The 17,479-nt window shown below is 40.0% G+C and overlaps 2 protein-coding genes across 2 annotated transcripts; one reads left to right on the top strand and one right to left on the bottom strand.

Annotated features, from left to right (window-relative positions):
• The first annotated feature begins 977 nt into the window (after positions 1-977).
• On the top strand, positions 978-8,256 carry LOC144652538 (uncharacterized). Its single transcript, XM_078512586.1, has 4 exons — positions 978-2,228; positions 3,435-3,471; positions 4,285-4,545; positions 6,486-8,256. The coding sequence occupies exons 1-4, from the start codon at positions 1,785-1,787 to the stop codon at positions 7,760-7,762; spliced, it is 2,019 nt and encodes a 672-aa protein (XP_078368712.1). The 5' UTR covers positions 978-1,784; the 3' UTR covers positions 7,763-8,256.
• Positions 8,257-9,893: 1,637 nt separating this feature from the next.
• Positions 9,894-17,338, bottom strand: LOC144652617 (aquaporin-3-like). The gene is made up of 7 exons (XM_078512693.1): positions 17,256-17,338; positions 14,811-14,910; positions 14,152-14,278; positions 13,454-13,591; positions 12,859-12,977; positions 11,137-11,354; positions 9,894-10,291 (listed from the first exon to the last, which is right to left on the bottom strand). The coding sequence occupies exons 2-7, from the start codon at positions 14,889-14,891 to the stop codon at positions 10,129-10,131; spliced, it is 846 nt and encodes a 281-aa protein (XP_078368819.1). The 5' UTR covers positions 14,892-14,910; positions 17,256-17,338; the 3' UTR covers positions 9,894-10,128.
• Between the last annotated feature and the right edge of the window lie 141 nt (positions 17,339-17,479).

The raw sequence follows: 17,479 nt of genomic DNA, 5'->3' as shown, positions 1-17,479 counted from the left end.
CAAATATGACTGGTGCGAATTGCTTTGCCATTGAAGGCTAATTTTGTACGTTGTGACCTGGTCGTGGGTAGGCCCTATTAGAGCAGTTTTCAATTGAGTGTCGTAAAACCAAAACCAAAGTAATAACTCTGGCCAATCACAAAGTACACAGCCAGTAAACCAATCAAAACTCAAAGCAAATACATGAAGCTGGCACAAAGCGCGGGAAAACGTGCGCGAGCGAGTCACGATTGGTTTTGGTTTTACTCCTGATTGGCTGAGGAAGTGGCATGAGATTTCTAAGTCAATCACTAAGCGTAGTAATGCATAACCAAAGTAAATACAATTTACTTTCGACACTCAAGTGAAAACCGCTATATCTTAACAAGTTTATGATTTGCGACAACATCTGCACTTTTTACGTAGAATCCCGAAAGCTCGGCAATCTTTGAGTCAGTGATTCTTGAAAGTAACGATGTCTTCGAAAATAGCGAGCACCTGAAAGTCGCCACGTCCCTTCCAGTTCAAACAAAAGAAACCCTGTATGTTATTACAGTGGAACCCCGATATAACGATATGCCAAGGGGGCAGTAAAATTATATCGTTATATCGAGGAATCGTTATATCAGGGTTCCGTCCCATACATTTTACTATTGCCGGGACATAACATATTCATCGTTATCGCGGGAATATCGTTATATCGAAGATCGTTATATCGGGGTTCCACTGTAGCGGGAAAGTTACCTTTACGATTTTCCTGCATGGTCATGCATCGCCGTGCATGCGTACGTAGCCACGGAAAGGAAAAAGCACGTTAAACAAACTCGTACCTCGAGTCTTCGTTCCGTATCGCGCACGCTTGACAAAACGAGCGACTCTCGAAAGTTCCGTTGCAGGATCGATGTTGATTGGTTTTGAAAACAATGAAAAAGGCCGGAAGTAAAACACCAAGAAGTTCGTTGAATCATGATTTTAAAAGCTAGGCATGCACAGTTTAACCAGTAGTCAGATATTTTCGGACGTCTAGTCAGAACTTTCCATGGTCGCTAGTTTTCCGACTGCTGGTTAAGGGGAACGAAGACTCTGGGTACGAGGTTGCACGCTGAGTTGTATAACCCTGGTATAAGCAATCTCGTTCCAAAAGTCCACGCGTTTCTTTTATATATAAGACAATTGGTAATTTCCACGTGGATGTTTTTGCTTTTAAATTTAAAAGAAATAATTCTCAAACGTAACATCACGCGTACGTGGTCTGAAATGGGACAACGATAAACGGAGCTAAAGAGGTCTCGTTGCAATTTAATCAAAACATACATGTTAGATCATTTTTTTCTGATTTGAAGTAAGGAAATTCAAATCGAAGATCAGTTGAAATCGAGTTTCCTTTTATTATTACCCCATTATTTGTGGAAGCCTGGAGAATTTTGACTGACACGAACGATTTAGGCTGAATACGACTTTGCGGTGGTTTACTCAATTTTCGTTCCCTTTAGCATGAAGTAGGTACGAGTGTTGCTGCTGCCGCTGGATGGGTTGACGTTGTCTTCTGATACACTGTGGAGTAAAAGGTCTTGTATAGCCGGCGAACAACACGTGAGCTTGAACTTCCGGCTTGAAAACTGCGCCTCCAGTTCACAGACTATAAGAGCCTCTTAAAGACGACAAAATGTATTCGAGGGTAATGGATTTCCTCTGCTTCCTCAAAGCTTGTGAGAGACGATTTGGATTTAATCTATTGTAGTTTCATAAATATTGGTTCTGGTACCTGTCGGCTTTTTTTACAGCAAGCGCGTGAAGAAATTAAAATGTTTGGACTCTGGATTTTTCGCCGACTTCAGTTCGCTTTTATCATGCTTATTGTGTGGAGTGGAATAGTCATAGTTTTTTATTTTTCTGTTTACGGATTTTTCAACTCAAACTCTCGCTTTAAGAGGAGCCTGCGGGTTAAATATGTCAAGCGAGTCGGAAACTACAGCTCAGCTTGCCGGCTGCCGATTTTAGATCCGTTTCATACAAGCATACTGGAATTTGTGAAAGATCTTGGCAAACTACAGTGTAACGGGGAGAGATATTCGACTTTCATTAACAATGTGCTTGAAGTAAAAGGTGATGATATAACTTCTGTGCAATACAGAACAATTGAGAGACCAACTGGTGATGATTTTAATGTTAAACTGTCGGATCCCGTCAACGTGTGGAACTTGGCGATGCCGACCGTACAGCCCGCTATACGAAGGACGACAAAACCGGTGAGAAATCTATGCTTTATGTTTTGCTTTATCAGTGCTGAACAACTCGACATCTTTCCTTTGTCTGAGCTTAAGATGTGAAAAGTTGTAGTTAGGTGCAAAAGAGAAAAGAGCCGGCGATTGCTTTCATTAGAGTTGTCCGTTTAAGTTCGGTTTCGAAGGCAGTCGAACGAAAAAGCAATGCATGATGATATTCGGTTACATTCGACTTTCGAATTCAGTCGAACTTATATATTTATTGTATCGAATTGGTGTATTTAGATCGAAAGTCATAGTCAACAACCTGGTTGAAATTTGCAATTGAGTTGTACATGTATATTAATAAAACATAATTTACGACTAGATCAACAGACATTGATAAAATAGAATCGGTAGCAGTAGTTTGTTTGTAGATCAAATGAGATATGAAAGAAAACTGCGAATAGTCAATTTGGAACAAAAACGCGCGAACATAATGATATTTGAAAACGAAGTTTAACCAAATCGCTGGCCAAGTGTCGACTTGGCTGAGTGATTACAGCTGTATTCAACGGCAATTAAAACAAAACTCGGGTCGGCTCTGTACCGAATGCAAATGCAGTCACATTGTTTCATCTTTCTTTGTGATGAGTCTTTAGATTTTGGCGCACTATTGTCTCTTATCTTTTATTTCTTTTGTTTTAATACTTGCAGAAGGAGCCCAATTTTCAATCAGCTAACTGATCGTTTTTTCTCCCAACAATTTAATGATATGATCACCACTGTATACAGCCCTTAAACGTTTGTGAGCGAATTGTTTTGAAGCTTAACACAAACAAACAAACACACAAACAAACAGCAAGCAAACAAATAGGCAGACAAAAATGTTGCTAATGATCGCAATAAAGATTATATTAAACCGAATTCTGTATTAAGTTTCAAACGCTAATGTGACACATTAGGTGAGCTTGGTGGAACCACGGACAAAACTTGTCCAGATACAGTCGAACCAAAATTGCCATGACGAGACCGAACGTCTTCTCGAAGCAAATGAATGTAGCCAACGATTGGTTGAGAAAGTAGCGTAAGTAATTTTTAACCAATCGCAAAACATTGTTGAAGGATAACTTTCGACACAATTGAAAAGCGCTCTATCAGATTAATAGCTTAATATCGACGTAGGATCACAAAACAGCTAGAAAACAGTTAAAGAAAATAAATTTCTTCCTTTTGATCTCTTTTCTACAGGGTTCCTGGAACGCATCTCAAGGAAAACCATTTTCGAGTAAGTAAGTTACCGTACCGTAAGGTACCGTAGGGGTAGGTAGGTACATGTCAGGGACGGCGGAACATTTTTCCAGGTGGGGGGGGGGGGGGAGGGGGCTGACTAGTGACTAGAAGTAAGTGGGGGGGGGGGCTTAAGAGACAAAAAAGGGGGGGAGGAACCTCCCAGCCCCCCGGCTCCGCCGTCCCTGCATGTAGGAAGGTCAGCAGCTGGTTGGTTGAAAGGTCTTAACAGGTGTCAATACTCACGCGACGCTAACGGGAGGAAAGGAAAGTTTAAAGAGTTTTTTTTACAGAATTAAGGACTCTTAGTACTGAAAACCTAATGTACAACGGAAAGAAGATCTTATCATACCTCATCATTACTCGTTTTAGACATTAGCCTGCGAGCAGGCTCCCACGTTGGGGCAGGGCGAGCGAGTGTGGACTGGGAGAGAAAGGAAAGAGGGAGAAAGGCCATGATCAGTTCGCTTAGCTCGGCCTTCTCACCTAGCTTCGCTCACCGATTTTCTTTTTCGCCATGTCCCACTTGGGAGCCTGTTCACAGAATAAACCATGGTGAAACTAGATGAAAATGTGAAGAAAAATTATCTCCGAGTTAGAGGTGACTATTTAAATAGTTTAACAGAACTTTAAAATTAACTTGCTGTACTCTATAAATACCTGAAAGGATTCAAGCTTTCCCCGATCGACATTCACAAATCTTACGACATTAGCTTTCACGCTGATCATTTCTAGCTATTTGGGGGCAATATTTGCATCACAGGGTGTCTTACAAAATGTAACGTTGATATCTTTTGATACGAATTGACAGGCATGTTTGTCGGCAGAACAACAGTTAACACGGACTTCGTTCGCGTCGATGTGGTCACTACGTCTGGTGACGCCATGAGTGACGTACATATGCAAGTGTCTCCAAAAGAGGAAGTCTCCACAAGACCGGTGAAGCCTGGCGGTATTCCACTTGATGTTGCTCTGATCATGTACGACTCCACCTCGGCGGCTAATTTCAAAAGAAAGATGCCTAACACTTTGGAATATTTGACCAAGAATCTCAACTCAATCCTTCTAGAAGGTTTGTTTTATCACATTTCTAGTGTTAGTTTCCTAATTGTTTAATAATAATAATAATAATAATAATAATAATAATAATAATAATAATAATAATAATAATAATAATAATAATAATAATAATAATAATAATCTTTATTTCAACACGGTAAAAATCATCAGGACTTAAAATACATAATACTTAATTAAAATTACTTAATACCTATTTTACATAATAAATTTAAATTACATTAGTCGTCTACAATTAGTTATAATAAAAGAAATGCCTGCTTTCCATGAATGCCGTGTGATGTTAATATTTACATTGATTTTAGCCAAAAACGAAACTGCTGCAGCCGGATTTAAAGCTAGCGAGAGTTTGTGCTTGCCGAAGGTCGACAGGTAAACTGTTCCACAGCACCGCACCTCTATAGCTAAAACTGTTTTTTAAGAAAATTAGTGCGGGGGAGCGGAACTTGTTTGTTGTTTTGTTTGTGGCGAAACTAATTACAGTAGACAACTGAGATGACTTGATGGAGTAATGAATGTTGCAGATTGTTTCCTTTACGTTATTTGTGGAAATTTCCTACAAGCTTAATACCATAAAGAAGAATGCCATATTGACACCTGTTAATCGCTCACGTTTGTTTTTCACTGAACTTCTCAGCCACGATTCAAACAAAGTTTTGCGGTAGCCATGTGACCGCATCTCCGATCCGTGTCTGTCAGTGTCTCTGTCTTTCCTTTGCCTTGGCCTGTCTTGACATTCCCGGTGTCGTTCCGTGCTCTGCTCTGCTCTGCTCTGCTCTGCTCTGCCCTGTCTCACCTCGCCTCATCTTGATCTTGTCTTTTCTTTTCTTTTTTTTTCTTTTCTTTTCTTTTCTTTTCTTTTCTCGTCTCGTCTCGTCTCGTCTCATCTCGTCTTGTCTTGATTTGTCTCGTCTTGTCTTGATTTTGTCTTGTCTTTTCTTCATATTGCCTTGTCTTGATCTTGTCTCGTCTCGTCTCGTCTTGATTTTGTCTTGTCTTGTCTTGATCTTGTCTCATACGTCTTGATCTTGTCTCGTATCGTCTTGATCTTGTCTCGTTTCCTGTCTCGTCTCGTCTCGTCCTGTCTTGTCTAGGCCTTTCTCGATTATGCTAGTAAAACTGGCATTTAATGCTACTAGAAATTCTCGCATAAAGCCGAAAAAATGCTAAAATAATGCCTGATTTCCTTAAAAAATGCCACTTAATTCCAAAAAATCTTTGTTTTATTTCAAACAAAACACAAACTCTCACATTTCTCATATAACAACAGGTGATACTTATAAGTTTGTTAAAAAAAAAAAAAAAAAAAAAAAAAAAAAAAAAAAAAATAAAAAAAATAAAATAACACAACCACAAAAGTCAAACAGAAAAAAAATCAAAATAATCAAAAGTGAAACTTAGGAATTATCCTTCTGAGTTCTGGTGCTGAAAATCTGGATCACAGTCATGAAAAGTGACAGAAAATTGCATCTTTTGGAAAACGAAAAAAATGCTCGTTTTCCCAAAAAATCCGAAAAAAATGCTAGCATAATCGAGAAAGGCCTAGTCTTGTCTCGTCTTGTCTCGTCCTGTCTCGTCTCGTCCCGTCTTGTCTTGTCTCGTCTTGATCTCGTTTTGTCTCGTCTTGATCTTGTCTCGTCTCGTCTTGTCTTGTCTTGTCTTGTCTTGTCTCGTCCTGTCTCGTCTCGTCCCGTCTTGTCTTGTCTCGTCCTGTCTCGTCTCGTCCCGTCTTGTCTTGTCTCGTCCTGTCTCGTCTCGTCCTGTCTTGTCTTGTCTCGTCCTGTCTCGTCTTGTCTTGTCACGTCTTGTCTCGTCTCGTCTCGTCTTGTCTTGTTTCGTCTCGTCTCGTCTCGTCTTTTTCCTCTTGTCCCGTCCTGTCTTGTCTTTTGAAGACAATAAAACTATAAAGATAGCTAAAATCCTTTTGATTTACAGGCGAAACAATTGTAGGCGATGGCACAACTGCTCAACTCTCTGCATTGCTCACTGGGATAGCTGAAAAGGCACAACCTGAATCAAGACGAAGCGAGCCTTCATCTGACTCAGTTGATAAATGGAGGTGGATTTTTAAAGATTTTAAGCACAAAGGATACGCCACTTTATTCTCAGAAGACAATCCAAAGTTTGCATCGTTCAATTATCGTTTGCATGGCTTTAAAGACCCGCCCACAGACCACTACGCCAGGCCGTTTTGGCTGCAAGCAGATAACATTCTTGGCGGTTATTGCATTGGTGGTAGAGCTGCTCATAACATCTCATTGGAATATTTGTTAAGTTTTTATCGCGCGTACAAAAACAAGCTAAAGTTTTCTTTAATAACGCATGCAGATATCTCCCACGATGACCAGAACACAATTGGCTATGTAGATGATGATTTAAAAAGCAATTTACAAACCTTAGAAAGAGAGAACTTTCTGAACAACACCTTGTTGATTATATTTAGTGATCATGGAGCCAGGTTTTCTGATCTGAGGAAAACAATTCAAGGTAAATTGGAGGAACGCTTGCCGTTTATGTCAATCACATTACCTAAATGGTTTAGTGAGAAATACCCAGACCTACACGGAAATCTTGTCCATAACTCCAAAGTATTAACCACACCTTTTGACGTGTACGCTACACTTCGACACCTCCTGTCTTACCCAAATTACCCAAACGTAACTACGCCTGGCCAAAGCCTGTTTAACAAGATTGATAAGGATAGCCGCACATGCGAGAATGCAGGTGTCGAGGAACACTGGTGCCCTTGTCTTAACTTGGAAGAGATTTCTACAGATGAGCCCTTAATCAAGAAATTGGCAGAGGTTGTAGTCACTCATATAAACAATTTAATGTTCCAGAAATACCAACTGGAAAAGCTATGTCACAAACTGGTTTTAAAGGAAATCAAAAGTGCGTTTCGTGATATGCCAAGTGAAAAAATGCAGTATTTTGCAGAAAGCAAACGTGATGACGAATGTGATTCGTGTGGGTTAAAATTCGGTCAGAAATCTGCCAATACACTTGTGGACGACACATTGTATCAGTTGCAGCTTGTAACTCTACCAAATGAAGGATTTTACGAAGCTTCTTTTAAAATGAACAAAGGCGTTCCTTCACTTGCGGGCGATATAAGTCGTATCAACGCTTATAAAGACCAACCCTACTGTATCGCGGAGAAATTTCCACTCTTACGAAAGTATTGTTACTGTTCCGAAAAGCCTACAAGGTAGATGTCCTGTACGACACATTCAACTTGTCTTTTACCATGAGGAAAAAAAATATGGGCTGAAGTACACACGTTGTCGTACGTTGAACAACGAGCAAAGCAACCTACAGACTAGTCTCCTCGTTGGTTGCAGTTGGTTAGGGTGCTCCCAAATGCCTCCAAGATGGATATGCTGTGTATTGCATTGAGTACCCTTGAAGAGTTATGGGTTAGCACAGAGCCTTACAATACAGACCAGATTGCCGGCTACGGCATGTCAAAAAAAAGAAATGATATAACCTGTGTAAGTTTGACCAAATGAATAAAGAAGTACATTATAAAAAATATATTTTCTGTTTTCAACATATTTCAATCCCATCGTAATAACTATTTTATTATTTATTGTCAATCCCCTTTTATAATATACATCGGTATGACACTGAATTGAGGCAGATCGTGCTTTTTAGTATCTCTATAATTTAGTTAGGATATTGTATTAAATTGTGAAGTTGGATTGTTTACTGTCTGTCTGAATTTCTCAAGACACATTAATGCGTTTCACTTGGGCAGGTTTGCTGGGCTGTCGATTCGAGCCAAAAGTTCATACTGGGGACGTTATTTTTTTGGAGATGTGGTAGCATGCATTACAATCTTACTAATCGAAGGCATTGCCCAGATCGTTTTTGTCCAACAAAATTAGCATGAAATTCCTAGCTTGAATTTCAGCGGTCTTTCTCACCACGGCATGCCTAGGTGAAAAGAGCTCACGACTAATAAAAGCCAGTTTTTTTATATATATATATATGGCTCAGATAAACTACTCTTCTACATATCTCCTTTATAAAAAGTTAACGGTTATCGATCCGTCCTAGATTAGCTTTTTATCTTTATTCGAATACTTTTGTTTGCTTAACAAAGTTCTGGTTCTACTTCTATAGCTGTTACAATTAACATACAAACAGCGATAAGATTATAACTTCTCCTTACAAATTTAATAGAAATTCGTGCACTCATGCATTGGGAGTACAAAGGAACTGATCATAACCTGGGAATTCTTCAGTAAAGGCTAGTTTTCAAGGGAAGAAGTCGGAGTGGTAATCTTAAAAGGGCTTACGACCGTGTCACGGAATTTAAACCAAACATAGGCATAAGAAATGACCATCAAATTCGTTTAAATATATAAAGTTCCCCCCGTTTTAAAACAGTGAAGGAACATTTCAATAACTCGGCAAATACAAAAGAAAGGAACGGATGGCCAAAAGCCACGAAGATTGAAACGGATTGCGATGTGGGTTTTTGAAATATGGTCCGGCGGATCAGTTTTCGAAGTTAATCTTGTCTGCTTGTAACTTAAAAAAGTAACGCCCGGGAGATACATTTGGCTGCAATAAAGCTATGCTTTTTTTCATTTAGAATCATACAATTAATTTCTTTGCAAACATTTAGTTTCATAGCGAATATTTGACAAAGTTTTATAACATAAAATTAAATTAGCCGTGACATAGTCCCTTTAAAAGCGCTTATGACCAAGTGTAAATCAAAAATCGGAGCCATAAGCAGAGTCACAATCAAAGCTCAAAGGAATCGGAGTCTGAAGAACAGAACGTTTCCATTTTCATTTGTTCCGATTCCGCTTATGACTCCGTCGCTCTTGATCCAATGAAATCTAGATTTTCGGCGTCGAGAGCGGAAGCGGAAAAATAAAGGATTCACAATGCCAGTTCTCACGCCCTTCGAGAACTTCCCTTCTGCTTGCACAGGCCGCCCAGACGTTGTATTCGATTTAGGTGATTATAAGACAATGTATGAGAATAGTTTGGGAATTGCTCTAAATAGTACTTGTATGAAAGATTTAAATAAAAATGTCTTACCTTATGTTTATCTTGCGTTATTTTGACATTTTGTGTGCTTCTTAGTGGCTTTAAAGCCGTTTACAAGTTTTTCTTTCTGACGTAGTGAGCACTACGTCAGAAGAACCCCGTCTAGCACTACGTCAGAAAGAAAACTCGTCTAAACGGCTTTAAACCCACTCCAGAAGCACACAAATGTCAAAATAACGCAAGATAAACATAAGGTAAGACATTTTTATTTAATCTTTCAACATATATTTAGAGCAATTTAAAGTACTCATACATCTTATCACCTAAATCACCTCTGGACCGCCTGTGCTGCTTGCGACTCTGACAGTCTAGTTTTCACTGGATCATAAGCGACACGTCATAAGCGGAATCGAACTGTGGTTTCAACTCCATCGGTTTGATTTGAACTAAATCGTAACGCTCTGTGCTTCTGATTACGACCCCGACTTCGACATCGTCGCTGGTGAAAAACAACACCTATTGACTAGTTCTGCAAGAAGATTTTCTAAAGATATTTCAAGGTTTAAGTTAATTAAAGTTGCTGCTCCTCCGAGGTATCACTTGTATTGACGGGACGATAAGGATTTTCCACGTCATCCGATGGCAAATGATGCAACTCGATGGTGATGATGTAAACAATGGCGCCCAGTACCCCTCCAAACAAGCAGGCAATGATTGGTACCCAGGCCCAATCCCTAAACGCGAGATCGAGAGACAAAATGTTCGGGTAAATTGCTGAATTTTAACGAAATGCTCGAAATATCACTGTGCCTTTTTACTTTTTCGCACTATTACCATGCTCCGCGATGAAATACGCGGCTGTTCCGGTGGGAAATGATATTGAACGGTTATTTTTTTTTTAGAAAGTTTTCAAATGGTACACACTCGTCCAGTACCATTGTGTTTGTTGAAATATTGTACTGTTCCATTTGCCGGAAAGTTCTCGCCGGTTTTCCATACAAACAGAAAGCCCTCTAAGGCACTTAAATTTCGCGACTTCATCGAACAGAACAAAAATTTCAAAAAGCGGCTTATGGTGGGTTTCTACCCGATTTTGAATGAAATTGAAGAGGTACCACAAGACTGTTGACCCCCTCGCAAGAGCACGTCAGGTTGTCAGGGGACTGTCTGGTGTCCATCTACCAATATTTAACTTCAAATTCTAATTTCAAAATCACATCTCTAATATTTTCTATTTCTCCCTAAATTTTACTAATCCTTCGAGAAAAAAACTATCTCCTCCCAAACATCCCCAAAATTTTTCAAAACGCCGCAAAACATAGATATCTGTAATGCATGAGCTAAGGGTTTTAGATTTCTTGAAATGCGAACGAGATATTTCCGTTAAACCCATGTGAAGCGGTGTGAAAACTTCCTTGCAGCTAAACCCCGCCTTAAAAATGGAAGTAAATAAACAAATTATGCCACTTTATTTTAACTGAGCTACAAGCAAGATTAAAGGTCGTTCAGAGATGAACTGGTTGTTGCTTTGACGGCAATTTTAGGTTTAAAATGATTAAGTTTTCAAAAAATGACTTACGTAAACACTCCAGAACCCCATCCAGCCATTGCAGTGAAAATTCTTGGTCCCAGATCCCTGGCGGGGTTTATGGCGTAACCACAGTTAAAACCAAAAGTGGCGCCAATGACGAACACGACCAGCCCAATCATGACCGGTGCCACCCCCTTGTCAGGAGTATTGTTGTTACGGTCGATGATGGCGAAGATACAACTCACAAGGAGAGCCGTGCCAAACAGCTGAAGACGAAAGAACGTTGATTAAAATATAATTTCTCCTAACAATATCAATACATTGTTAAACAGACACTTGATGAGAATAGAGAGAATTATCAAAGGATAGTATTGTCTTGATTTGCCACGTAATCAGTCTCAGAACAAACACGAAAAGAAATGTATTGTTAGTAGAAAGGAAAATTCACGTCTCGAACTCAGGTGAACACTCTGTCCTAGCCTTGCTTCAAGTCGACCTCTCATAAGTCTCTAAAGCAAGCAACACGCCAGGCGATTTCAATCGCCAATCGCGGCGAATTTGATCGTCAGCAATTTTAATCGCCGATATCTGACATGCCAGAAATCGGCGATTTTATTCGCCGGTCGCGGCGATCGGCGAAAATCGCAATCGCTGCACCGGGCACACTTTGCGATTTTCGCCGATCGCGGCGATTGGCGTATAAAATCGCCAAGTGTGTCGAGGCAGTCTAATAGCCTAACCAACCAGAAAAAAATAAAAGGACGTCGAAAAAGTCTAACTTTGTCCTAGCCCAAATACTCTGATTGTTTAAAGAAGCTACGTCACGGACAACACATCTTGCAAAAATTGGCAAAGTTTTTCAGGTTTGTTGTTCGAAATCCGTCTTAATCTTTATCAGTCGAAACCATTTTGGTTATTTTTGCGATTTTATTACCTCCTTTGTTGTTTTTTCTACTATTATTTTGAGGTCTTCGTCAATTTGAAAGGAATCATAAAAATGACCTAAAATACCGTGGCATTGCTCCTTTAAGGATTTCCTTGGGTCGGTGTTTCGTCGGAAATGATAAGACAAGAATCAAATAATAACTTTTTGTGAGATCAAATCACTTATGACGTAACAAACCTCTCATTTCTCTAATTAATATGATCTGAACTACATTTCGCCTAGCCGCGAACCGAATAGAGACGCCAATGGGTAAATATTGCTTTTCTCTTACTTCAATGTTAATTCTCGACGGATCTATTACTAATGGATACTTATTTTCATACAGACTTCGAATTTTTACCTGTACTAGAATTGAACATCATATCAATAAACGAAACTGAACTACAGTCTATTTGAAGCCTTGGTAAAGCACGCGACTCGCGCGGGCGAAACAGTCGGGTAGCAGCTCTTGCAAAATCTCGCACGAATGGCTTGCTACCCTTCAAGCCGAAGAATAGAACAAACAACAGGAACAATGCTCCTAGCCCTAAAAACAATAGCAACTGCTACACTAGAGGACCAGTAGAATTACAAACTTACGGCAGTAGCTACCAGGCGCCGTAGTTTCAAGCGCGCGTTCCTTCTCGCAAACCACGCGCTCTCTTTTAAACGCGCTAAAAAAAGCTACACAGGCGCCTGCTACGCAGGCTACATTCTGCATTTCGTGCAATTCAGTTACCTTCTCGCAACGAATGAATTACAAATATTAATATCATTAGCGTTTGTTTCCCCTGGCCCACCATTAAAATTCTATTAAAACTATCAAGACATGAAGCGAGTATTACTTGATCAGCGAATCCATTTCCAGTGGACAAAAAGGGCTGGGGATAGGTTGCCCAGATCCCCGCGGTAGCGTTCACGCCCGTAATCTGTCTTGTTCCACCGTCAAATGCATCAAGGGCGTCTGGAAAAAATTAAAGAAATAATTCACCTCAAGTAATTTCTACCAGCAGTTAGAAGAACGCACCTAGACTAGGGCCTTAAAAACTATATAAATCCCTGAGATTTAATTTATAAAGCTGCCTTTACTTCTATATGTACGAATATTTCCCACTAGCTAAAAAAAAATAAACTACCTTATTTAGACACGGTTGTGTTTATGTTAAGCTAGAATCTTGTCGAGCCGTGTATTCCCGATAAAAATAGAATTTGAAAAGTGTTGGTTTTTGTGGATGGAGGAAACCCGAAAACCTTGAGTAAAACCTTCGGAGCAAGAACGAGAACCAACAACAAACTCAACCCATATATGACGCCGGGTCCAAAGTTCGAACCCGGGCCACATTAGTGGGAAGCGGGTGCTCTAGATTTCAGAAAGTCGTGTGGCTGTTTAAAACTGAGTGTGAAATCTAATACATATATCAAAAGACATTTCAACCTTACCAATGTAAATTCCATAGACAACTGCAGATGCTATGAACGCTCCTAGCAACTGGGCTAGCCAGTATACGGGAACTTTAATCCAGTCCAATCGCCGCGTAACAGCAAAGGCCAATGTAACGGCGGGATTCATATGCGCACCTTAAACACACAGTAAAACGCGGAAAAAGGTCATAAGATGACTAAACTCTCCTTGCTTAGCACACGTTGGAATGAACGATTTAAGGGCGTGTTTTTTATTTACAATTCTGGAATGCGAATGGTCAGAATGTAAAATGTGCGCGTTTGTCTGTTCCGCATTCCTATTTCGGAATGGACAGAACGCCATCCCATCCAATCTGCTCCCAGGGGCAGAATGAACAGAATGTTGCGAATGAAATCCAAGATGGCGAACGACATAGCCCGTGATTCGAGGGATGTGAATAGCACTGCCAGAACGTTCGGCAAATCCATTACAGTATCCAAGCCTTCTCCTCCTCTTTATTAAGTTAAAAAATTGCTGCGATGGTGGCTGCAGCGGCAGCCTCTTCGTCGGCCGCCAAATTTGTTACGCAATGTTTACTCGTGCCAGGACCGCACATATCTTCTCGACTTAGTGGGCGTTTTATAACGTGATAATCCGAATTATTCCTAGCATTCTGTACCAAACATTCTTATTCCTGAATTGTGGGTTAAAAAACGCGTCCTTTAAGAGAACTTACCTGATATTCCGCCCGCCCAGTAACATCCAAGTGTAACTCCAATGCCCCAACTGAAATTCACAGAAAAGAAGGTTCCATTTTTCCCTCGGCTAAGGACCATCTGGGCTATAGAGGCGACGCCAAAGGTCTAGCACAAAACAAAAGATTAAAAATTGGTTTTCCCCCTAACTTTTATTAACAAGTGGAAATTGGCGCGAAACGACAGTCTGTTTTGTTTCTTAGCGTGTACTTTCCATCAGTTATAAGGAAACCAAAAAACCCTACTCTACGCTTTCCAGTACATCTGTATCCATCCAATTTGACCTACAAATTCTGCATTACTTTACAGATTGTCAGGTTTTCACAAGTCAAATTTCAAGGAAATTATTTGACATCGGATCGCCACAGTTCAAACCCTGTTTTTCACGTGACCGTTTTCAAAATGGCGGCAAAGTATGGATGGCGGGAAATTAAAGAAGCTCTAAACTGCTGCAAAGTTGGTGTTGATACGTATGCGCGGGGGGGGTTTTTGGGGGGGGGAAAAAAAAAAAAAAAAAAGGGAAAAAAAAGGGAAAAAAAAAAAAAGGGGGAGAGGGGGGGATTGGAAGGAGGGCGCTAAATCGAATCATTACGGAAATTGATTTGCAATAAATAAGTAAACTTCAGTCAGCTGTACAAACCACTAGGATGAATGTCGCCATAAACTCAGCCAGTGCTTCTCTCACTAAGGGTGGCAGGCGGCCCCGAAATCTGCTTGCCATGGTAGATCAGAGTGGGTATCTGCATTTAAAACGAACCAGTTAATGAAAGTGATAAATGATCATCGCAGTGAATTTCCAATTTAAACAATTGGAATAGAGAAGCCTGAAAAAATTCAGGGCTTCAACGGAATTCGAACCCGTGACGTCCGAATTTTTTTCAGGCTTCTTTATTCTAATTGCTTAAATTGGAAATTCACTGCGATGATCATTTATTTATAATTTTAATATCCATCCGCAGTTCATATATGAATTATTTCATATACATTACATCATTTCACTCCTCTCACGGGTAAAATATGAACTCACAATTGACCTCGCTCCCAATGTGTGGCTTCAATAGCTCAGTTGGTAGGCATCGCACCGGTATCGCGGAGGTCACGGGTTTGAATCCCGTTGAAGCACTGAACTTTTTTTCAGGCTTCTATATTCCAATTGCTTAAATTGGAAATTCACTGCGATGATCATTTATCACTTTCATATCCATCCGCAGTTCATATATGAATTATTTCATATATCTTCCTCCCCCCCCCCGAAATATACTACATACCCCCCCCCCAGCTAAACAGGAGAGACGCACCGACCCCGGAGCCACGGGTTCAATCCCGTTGAACCCTGAATTTTTTTTCAGGTTTCTTTATTCCAATTGCTTAAATTGGAAATTCACTGCGATGATCATTTATCACTTTCATATCCATCCGCAGTTCATATATGAATTATTTCATATACCGTATTTTCTCGATTAAACGCCCCCGGCGTTTATTTCAAACTTGGCCCAATAGGGCCGGCGTTTATTTGAAATAAGGAGTTTTTTCAAGCCCTATGTTTCTAAGAAATGATTTTTATTCATTATTTTTGACAGCTATAAAATTAGAAGTTATTTTTAAAGCATATTAAACCTTTAATAATTGTTTAAGGGGTTTATTTTCAAATACAACTTGGAGACCCGGCGTTTATTCGGGGCCCGGCGTTTAATCGAGAAAATACGGTACATTACATCGAACCAGTTAATGTGTGCAAGTAGGTTAGAAGTTAAGTTAAGAACTGATAGCGAAATGTGTATACTGGTACACACTAGAAGCAAATAATGGAAAGAGTTAGCGACCTACCGACCGACCGACCGACCGAACGCACGCACGCACGCACGCGCGAGCGAGCGAGCGAGCGAGCGAGCGAACGAACGAACGAACCAACCAACGGACGGACGGACGGACGGACGGACGGATTTGTTTTGCTTTACAAAAGAACAGGTAGAACCATAACTGTAAAACCAAACCAGACAACAGCGGCATTAACTCTGGAACAAAACACTAAAACTGACTGTTTCGATAGCAAATAACAACTTTTAGGGATGAGAACAGTTTATCCATTGAACTTAAACGAATTTATAAGTGTGCGCGACACGCACTTCGAGTCGATTGGAGTCACGCCACTTGAATAATCAACAATTGATATTGAATGTCACGCGTAATAAAACGAGACAACCCATGTTGCGTAGCAGTAATAAATTAACACAGTACATTACTGTCAGTATCCAATCCTGGCTTTTTCCCATTTGTATAATAAAAGTTTTTTTCTGTGAAATATAAAGTCTACGTATCGAAAATCTTCGATCGCTGGTTTCTATCACTGAGGCGCGAAGCGCTCACGCGTGCGTGAGAGTTGGGCATATTATGTAAATAACAGTAAACACAAAAGTGTCTTGAAAAATCAACAACGAATTCGTAAGAACAATAAATCGCCGCATCGGCCATTGTTATGGTTATTTTGTTAGATGTTGCAGTGAGATGTTTATATGTATAAGAACCAGCCAAAGTGAATCGAAATTTAATTAAACGACTTATGAATACTTAGCTTTTAAAGTAGGAACGTACTAAATATCTCGAGCTCGAATGATGTTATGTAATAAAATACAAAGGGAATTTTAAAAGTAAAATACAAACGATAACATTCTAGATGCCTGTTAAATACAATTAATATAAAAAGAGTAAAAACCGTAGATCATTTAAATTGGAATTGTTATCCCCCCGTTAAATATGGTATCAAGTTCTACCTGGGCTCGAATCTTTAGGGGATCGATTACCGGCGAACCTCGAGTCTAGTACGGACTTGATTCGTCTCTTGCACAGCTAGTATTCGCGTATTATTTGTCTCCGGTTAAAGTTAAGCTTTCAGGCCGGGAACCATTGAGAAATGATTGCGTTAAACTGGGAAAAGAGACTGTTTATACAAGTATGAGCGATCGATGACATAATTCCATTTTGAAATCCTTCGATTGTTGCTACTTGTTGAGGAGTTGAGGGGAGGAGCTCTAATTTTGCATGCTGTATATATCATATTTATATTCCACGTCCTAAATATTTTTACCTTTTGTCCAAACCGTCAATGTTGTCCTCTGTAGCAGTTCTCGTCTCATCGATCGCCTGTTAATGTTCAGATGAGAATTCGACTCCCCAAATCGAGGCAGTGTGCGATGTCACGCTTCTGGTAGGTCACGCTATGGTGATTCCCATGCAGTGTCACGCTAAGGGTATTGTTATTTTGGGTCATCCCGAATGAATTATGAAATGTTTTAAGACAAGCCGTTGCTA

Source organism: Oculina patagonica, chromosome 4 (genome assembly GCF_052425735.1).
Source record: "Oculina patagonica isolate OP01 chromosome 4, crgOcupat, whole genome shotgun sequence".
Classification (NCBI taxonomy): domain Eukaryota; kingdom Metazoa; phylum Cnidaria; class Anthozoa; order Scleractinia; family Oculinidae; genus Oculina; species Oculina patagonica.
This window is presented reverse-complemented; position numbering and strand designations above follow the sequence as displayed.